This window comes from Condylura cristata, unplaced genomic scaffold (assembly GCF_000260355.1).
Source record: "Condylura cristata isolate star-nosed mole 26May11 unplaced genomic scaffold, ConCri1.0 scaffold00032, whole genome shotgun sequence".
Taxonomy (NCBI): Eukaryota; Metazoa; Chordata; class Mammalia; order Eulipotyphla; family Talpidae; genus Condylura; species Condylura cristata.
The window spans coordinates 20,162,177-20,169,987 of NW_004567133.1; the positions used below are offsets into that span (position 1 = coordinate 20,162,177).

General features: G+C 64.6%; 1 protein-coding gene across 10 annotated transcripts; it reads right to left on the minus strand.

Annotated features, from left to right (window-relative positions):
* Positions 1–4,109: 4,109 nt before the first annotated feature.
* Positions 4,110–7,034, minus strand: RAB26 (RAB26, member RAS oncogene family). Of its 10 annotated transcripts, XM_004692171.2 has the most exons (8): positions 6,924–7,031; positions 5,427–5,468; positions 5,292–5,358; positions 5,169–5,221; positions 4,983–5,048; positions 4,853–4,909; positions 4,697–4,773; positions 4,110–4,598 (listed from the first exon to the last, which is right to left on the minus strand). In XM_004692171.2, exons 1-8 carry the CDS (start codon positions 7,029–7,031, stop codon positions 4,496–4,498), a joined length of 573 nt encoding a protein of 190 aa, XP_004692228.1. In that variant the 3' UTR covers positions 4,110–4,495. The 10 variants fall into 10 exon arrangements, with proteins under 10 accessions (XP_004692228.1, XP_012587299.1, XP_012587300.1 ...); XM_012731851.1 differs by having other exon boundaries at positions 4,525–4,773; positions 6,924–7,034; XM_012731845.1 differs by lacking the exon at positions 6,924–7,031 and having other exon boundaries at positions 4,983–5,221; positions 5,427–6,765.
* Positions 7,035–7,811: the final 777 nt, after the last annotated feature.

Sequence of the window (7,811 nt, forward strand, 5' to 3'; positions counted from 1 at the left end):
CGCCGTGCCCCTCGGCCGCTGGCCGAGAGAGCTACCGGACGCGAGAGCCGGAAGCGCCCGGGCGCCAAGCACGCCGGGACTCGTAGTTCGCAGCCCCGGGGTCTGCGGACCAACCCGCGCGTGGCGCTCCGAGAATACGACTACTACGTCGTGACGTCAAGGAACGGGATTGGCGGTCCTCGCATCGCTCCGTTTCCCAATCGGAGTCTGATTGGCTAATGTACCCGTCGCTCACGGACTCCAGGGCCTCCGCAAAGGGAAGTGCCTCGGTGTCCTAGGGACTACCGCGCCCAACCGCGTGCGATTGGTTGAAACCGAGAGCGTAACCAGGGAGAGCGTATCAGCGGCGAGGGGGGCGGCTACTTCCGTCGGGTTGCCCAATCGCAGAGGGGGAGGAACTATAAATACGTGAGCCGGCGGCGCCATCTTTCTTTCAAGAGCGGCGGGAGCGTGCGCGTTTTCTGCAGGCTTCTCTGGTGCGTCCGGGGACCCTGGGCGCTGGGTAGGCCGGAGGGGGCTCCGGAACCCGCGGAGCGACCGGGCCCCTGCGCAGCCCTGCTGAGCGCCGCCTCGGCCCTCAGCTCTGTGCGTTTCGCCGCGTGCCTGCGTCCCGTCGGAACGGAGCCGGCTGCCGGCAGGTGAGCCTGGTTGGGACCTGCAGGGCCTGGCGCGCCGAGCCTGTGATGAGTCGCTTTGACTTCTGACACCTCGTATGAAAACTGCACGTGCAGTTTGATTATCTCGCACGGCTGAGGCCTCATGGCTGCGCCCCTCACCGAGGGCTTGGGGCGGGAGCGCACCCTGCGGCGGCGGGCACTGTGTACATGTCATCTCCCTGTTTCAGGGCCCGGGCGTCCGGCCGCAGACCCGCGCGGGCTTGTGCCCCAACATGCTGGGGCCTCGTCGGCCTCACCCTTCGGAGGAGGCTGGGTCTGTTCCCGGGGCGCGAGCAGCTTCCGCTCGCCCGGTGCGGCAGTGCAGAAGAGGACCTGCTCCTTCCGGCGCGTCAGGTCCCGCACTGCTGCCCGCGCCCTGGGACGCCGAGACCGGTAAGCGAGCCGCGGGCCGGTTGAGGCACTGTGTGCAAAATCCTTACACTTACTCCAAAACACACCGGGTGGGAGCTTTGCCCCAGGGGCGTGCAGCGCCCAGAACTGGCCACTGCCCCGCGGAACTCAAGTTTGGGAATGTAGCGCTGCCTGCTTCCTGAACACGTGGACGCCAGGTGAACAACGACCTGGAAATGGGCCCTCAGGTTACAAAGCTGTTGTGCAGTTCAGATGCTGTTTCAGGAGAGGGAAAATGGAGCGAGATTCCATGTGTGGTGTGTTTCTGCCTCAGAATGAAAATCTGCAAAGGGAGGGCGAGCCCGTGGTGAGGGGACACCCAGGAGAGGCTGGTTCTGCTGGCGATGGTCCAGGAGGGTTGGCCGCTCTGCACAGTACCAGGTCTCTGCACCTTCACTTCCGCCTGGTGCTTAGGCCACTGCTGCCCCTGCTAAGTATGACGTGACCCTGTGCCCCAGAGTGTCCTCCATTGCCACATAGGCTGGACAGGACTGGTCTCCCTGCCAGCAAGGTGCCTGCTCTGTACCTGGGGTCTTTGTATCGCTTCAGGCAGGACTGAGTGGTGGGGCCAGCACCAAGGCTATGTCCACCTGGAGCTTGTCCTGGCTTTGATTGGACTGGTCACTGGAGAGGCAGGCGCCCTCCTACCAAGCCATGCCTGATGGCAAGAGGAGACAGTGGTGCTTGATTGCGTGACCCAGCCCCCAGACCACCACCTGGAGGCTGCCTGGGGCTGGGTGGGGTCATGCCCCGGGACAGGCCAGATTGGGGGTGATGTGAGAGCCAGTGGGAGTGAGAGGGAGGCCCCCTGGCTGGGAAGTAGGCCTGGAAAGGACTCCTTTGTTTTCTGGGGCAAAATATTGAGGCTTCAGGTAACACATTGCTCAGGGGACACCCTTGCTGTGAGATGGGTTAATGATCCCCTCGACTAGTCGGTGCTGACAAGGAGTGGGCGAAGTCTGGGAGGGGCAGGATGCGGTGTCTCAGCTGATGGAGGTTGCTTTGAAGTCTCTCCCAGCCAGGAACAGCGAGCCCGGGAACTCAGGAATGGGCCCCCCCGAAGTGCGCCGAAGCCAGCAGCCCTGGGGGTCCACTGTTGCCTGCCTGGCAGCTGTGGTTCAGAGATTCCAGAGAGCATTCGGCGGGAGGTGAGGGATGACGTGTGGAGTGACGGAAGACCTGGGCGGGCTGTGGGAGCCCGGCCTGTGAAAGTGAAGCTCAAGCCAGGAGCAAAGGCCCAGAGGCTGAAGCCGCGTCCGCTGAGTAGATGCGACCGGAGGGTCATGGACCACCTGATCGCCAGGTACCTGGCGTACGAGCTCATCCGGCCCTGCAAGTCTCCCTACAGCTCTCCTGTCTTCCTGAAGCGACGACAAGGGACGAAAGACTACCACATCGTCCAGGACCTGAAAGTGATCAATCAGATGGTGCAGGACATGGACCCAGTGAAGCGCAACTCGCGTACTATCGTTAACCAGCTGTCAGAGCACTTTGGCTGGTTCACAGTTTTAAGTTTAAAAGATGCCTTCTACTGCATACCTTTGAGGAAGAAGTCCCAAAAGCTCTTTGCTTTTGAGTGGGGCGGCCCTCGGGCCGGTAGAAAAAAGCAGTACTGTTGGACGGTGCTGCCGCTGGGGTTTAAAAACGCCCCTGCCATTTTTGATGACGTTTTTGCCAAAGACTTGCGAGCCCTCCAGTTGGAAGAGGGAGTCCCGCTGCACTACATGGGCAGCATCCTGATAGCCAGCAGAACCTGGGAGTTTTCGCATAAAAACACTGTACGGACCTTAAATTTCCTGGCAGAGCGGGGGTACAAGTTCTGTAAGAAGGCACAGTTCTCACAGGAAACTGTGAAGTACTTAGGGCTCCAGCTGTCTCGGGGGCAGAGAAGGCTGCTGCCTGAGCAGCTATGGGCACTGGCCAGGGAGGCCCCCCCTGCCACCAGGGCGCAGCTGCGCACCTTCCTGGGGAAGGCAGGTGTCTGCCGCATCTGGGTCCCCAACTTCGGCCTCATAGTCAGGCCCTTGTGTGAGGCACTCAAGGGTGACGGTGAGTCTCTTAACTGGACGGCAGAATGCTCCCAAGCTTTTGAGGACCTAAAGGACAGGTTTTCAAAGGCCTCTGTGCTCAGCCTTCCTGATCTCAGAAAACCATTTGACCTCTTTGTCCACGAGCGCAAAGGCATAGGCCTTGGGGTGCTGACACAGGGCATCACCAGATGCCCCGTTGCCTACTGCTCTAAGCAGCTGGACGCGGTGGCGCGGAACTGGCCCGCCTGCCTCCGGGCAGTGGCTGCGGCCCACGAGCTCCTGCAGCAGGCCCAGAAGTTTACCGGGGCCCAACAGGTGACGGTGCACACGCCCCACCTTCTGCGTCCCCTCCTGGAGCAGGAGGGGCCCTGCCGGCTGAGACCTGCCAGGCTGAAGAAGTACCGGGACAGCCTGCTGGGTGACATCCAGCTCAAGACCGTGTCTGTCCTGCATCCTGACACCCTTCTCCCAGACCCCAGGGGGCAGCCTGCCCACAACTGCTTGCAGGTTGGGAATCTCTCCAGCAGCGCTGACCTGGCCTATCAGCTGTTGCACAGTGCTGGGCCTGAGATGTTGGTGATGGGTCCTGGGAGGTCCTGGGCACCCGTTCTCTGCCAGAGCCTCGCGCACCTGAGCCTCGGCATGGGTGCTGGGCAGCCCTGAGGTGCTGAACTGTCCCCGGAGCACCCAGACGGAGGATGGCCGAGGGCTGGGCCTGCCCGATGCAGTGCTTTCCCATGCTGCCAAGGGGCTGGGCCACTGCCCTGCTCGGACCTGAGGGCGGGGTCTCCTCCCTCCAAAGTGCAGGGCTACTGCCTCTCCCACCACTGACCATTCCCTGCCCCCTGCCGCAGTCTCCCTCACACCCTAGGGCAATAAAGGGCTGCAAGCGCACGAGCCGGACGTGTCCACATTTCACCCGCTGCTGTGCCACCAGGGTGCATGTGGGCAGTGGGGTGGGCGGCACTGCTCTGGTCTGGGGGCAGGCACTTTCCAGCCACAAGACCGCATTTCTGAAAACTTTATTCACCAGGGCTGGCTTGCGGCTCAGCTGCCGGCCAGCCGGAGGGTGGTGCGCACCGGCCGACCGCCCCTCAGGCTCCAGCTGTGGGCAGCCAGGCTCGCCCACAGAGCAGGCTCTGTGGACTTCTCTGCGGGTGTGGGCCGGTGCCCGACGGTGGGTACCGGTGTTGGGCACAAGTGCCAGGCCTCTACCCGGCTGCTGAGGTGCAGCAGGGTCAGCGTCGCCAGTTGGCCCCTCCTGTGCAGGCAGCGGCCTTCCCTGGGGGGCAGGGAAAGGTGGACCCGCTGGCCGCCGAAGCCCACTCATCTGACCAATGCCTGCCAGGGAGTGTGGCCCTGGGCCCCAGCCGCCCAGCAGCTCGGTCTGGGTCTGGCTCAGGGCCGGCAACAGGAGCCCCCTCGGCCCGCCCTCTCGATGTAGTCGTGCAGCTGGAAGTCAGGCTGGCTGGGCGTCTTCAGGGAGCGCTGCTTCAGTTCCCTGTGGGGCCAGGGGTGATGAACGGGTCCTGTGCCCAGTGGGGGGGCAGTAAGGGGAAGGGTCCGGGCCCAGGTCTGGGGAACTTCTCAGGGACTGACTTTGCAATGGCTGTGAAGGCTAAGTCCACGTTGAGGCCGGTCTTGGCGCTGGTCTCCATGAAGGGCAGCCCGTATTCCTGCAAACAGCCACTGCCAGTGGCCCTGGCTGGCCTGGGCTCTGTGGCCGCGGGCACACCCAGCCATCCCCCAACTCACCCTGGCCAGCTTCTCTCCATCCTCCCTCTTCACTGCCCGACCCTGGCTGGAGTCCACCTGGCAGGTCAGGGGGGTCTTGTTGAGAGTCCCTGTTACCCCACCCCATGAGCAGAGCGCGGCCTGCACCCACCTTGTTCCCCAGCAGCATGAGCACCACGTCGTGCTGGGCGTGCTCCTGGATCTCCGCCAGCCAGGCCTGGGGGCAGTGGGCCAGCTGGGGCCCTCTGCGCGCCCACACCCACCCCACTCTGGTAAAGGGAGGCAACCTGATTGCATGCCACCTGCCTGCCGCGAGGGGGAGGGGTCTGCCACTGACCTTGGTGTTGTCGAAGGAGGCCCTGCTGGTGACATCGTAGAGCAGCAGCAGCGCTGGGGGCAGAGGGCCGGTGAGGGTGCATGTGCCCCCCCCCCCCCCGCCCGCCTGCACCCAGTTGCTCACCGTGGGCGTCGCGGTAATAGGCGTGAGTGACGCTGCGGAAGCGCTCCTGGCCGGCGGTGTCCCAGATCTGCAGGGCAGGTGAGGTCCAGCAGGTGGCGCTGCTACCCCGCCCTGCCCCACCCCGCCCCCGCTCACCTGCAGCTTCACCTTCGTCCCGTCCACGTCCAGAACTTTGTTCTGAAACAGAGTCAGCTCCAGCAGGGCCTTGTCTCCCGCACCCACCAGGGCGGCACCCCCCGAGCACAGCCATCGGAGGGCCTCCTGGGGCCGTGCCGGCTGTCGGGGACACTCCTGCATGTTCGCACGGTACCCCCGGCTCCCCCTTCTTGGGGACTTGTCCTGCTGCTGCACAGAGGCAGCACTGGCCCGTCCTCCGTGGCCAGCTCTGGGCTGGGCTTTCCTGCCCCTTGCCCACTGGGGAGCCTGGCACTGGGCCCCGCCAGCCCACAGCCTCTGACCCTCTGGTCCCAGCCCAGCCCTGGGAGTGGGTCCTGGTGTGCACCAGTCCCGGCCCCTCACTGCACTCTGCGCACTGGTCCTCTGCTCAGGACCTCTCTTCCTCAGTTTCCCCACCACAACTGCGAGGAACTGGGGCCCCCCGTGGCTGCGCTGCTGGCTCTCAAGCGGCTCCCGGGAGCTGCCTCTGCCCAGGTGCGGCCCCTGGGGCCCTTGCCGCAGTGGCCAGAGCTGCCTGTGGCCTTGGGGGTGGTTCCTGCTTGGGTTCAGGAGGGGGCAGGGAGGGGCCCACCCCTCTTCCCATCTGCTGGGTGGGGGTGGCCCAGGGCACTGCCCCCCTCCCCCAGGCTACCTCTGTCAAGGTGCTTCTGGGTCTCCAGGGAACAAGCACAGCCATCTGCCAGGCAGGGAGGACACCCCGCCTTCCCCACACCCAGAATAGGGGTGTGAATCAAATGACCTCACCTACCTCTTCACTTGCCTCAGAGCGGGGGTGGGGTTTCGGGGTCAGAACAGGCAAAGGACCAGCACTGCAGGCCTCCACACCCCTCTGCGCCTCCATCACAGAGGACGCAAGGGGACCTGATCCCCAAACAGGGTAGAGAATGGCTCCCCAGGCGCCAGGGACCCCTCTTTCCTTGCCCAGAATGGGTCTCCCAACCTCCCAGCAACTGGGTCTAATTAAAGGGGTGAGAAAAACACATCAGCACCTGGGCAGGAGCTGTGAGGGCAGAGGTGGCAGGTCCGGCCCTGCCTGCTGACCTGTGGGGTGCTGCAGGGGCTGGGACACTCCCAGGACACTGCCCACAGTCGGCAGGGCCGAGTTGCCATCAGGGAATCAGCGGACGGGGCCTTTTCCAGGAAGGCCTGACCCCAGGCACCCGGCCATTCCAGACAGCCGGACAAGGAGCCGGCCTCTGCAGGGGGTGGGTCGCGGGGCCCCTGCCCCCAGCAGCATCTGCCTCCCAGGCACAGACAGCGCCCGGAGCCATGTGGGGCACAGTCTGCTCACGTGAGGTGTGAGCACACCATCTCCAGGCCCCTGGAGTGGGTGGGAGGCTCCTTGCAGTTCAGATGCCTGTTAGGCAGCCTGGCCCCAGGGTGGGGAGAAGCTGTGCCAGGGCCCTGGCGGGGCCGGGACCTGCCCAGTGTTGGGATGCCAGAGTGCGCTCTCACCCGGAAGTCGATGCCCACAGTGGATATGAAGGTGCCCGCCAGGAAAGCCCCATCCTTGAAGCGCACGAGCAGGCAGGTCTTGCCCACGCCCGAGTCCCCCACCAGCATGATCTGTGCAGGAGGGAGGGACGGCAGTTGAGGGGACAGCTGGTGGCCACGGGGGGGGGGAGTTCGGGCTCATACTGAGTCGGCCTCGTCAGGAAGGGCAGTGGTGCCCAGGCCTGGGGGGGGGGGGCATGGCTACAGCCCCTGCTGGCATTGACCCCCAACCTCACCTCCAGAAGGTTCTGTCCCCTCACTCGTGAATAGTGGTCTATAGCAATCAATGAGGAGAGGGGGCAGCTCCTCTGAGCCCCCAGCCCTGGACACCACGCTTTGGAAGGGAACACAGGGCCCGGGCGGTGTCTGCGGAGCGCCAGAGAAGCCTATAGGCCTCTGCAAGAAAGACTCTTTTGGTCCCAGCAAGACTGGAGGAATTTCTCAAATGAAGGTCAGATGCTGACCTGAGGGGCCAGGCGGATCTGTGGCCAGGGAGGAACAGAGAGGCCTCCTAGCCCTGTTCCCTCCCCCTGCCCCAGCCTCTGCCAAAGGCCCCCAGCCCCAAGTAGTCCCGCCAGCCCGACCAATTTCCAAGTGTCTGCCCCGGCCGAGAGGCTACCCCCTTGCCCGCCGCCCAGCTGACGAGCGAGCCTCTTCTCTGCCCCCAGACCGGGGAGAGAGGCAGCGCCCGAAACGAAACGAGGGCTGCGCCCGGCGGGCGAACGCCACGTGCCAGGTTCTGGCTTCCCGCGAGCGTGCCCGGCAGCCCTGACAGCTGGGGGGACTGGGCAGGCCGCGCAGCCGCCGGGCGTCCGGACGCCGGGCTGACAGCTGTGTGTGCGCGCGTGC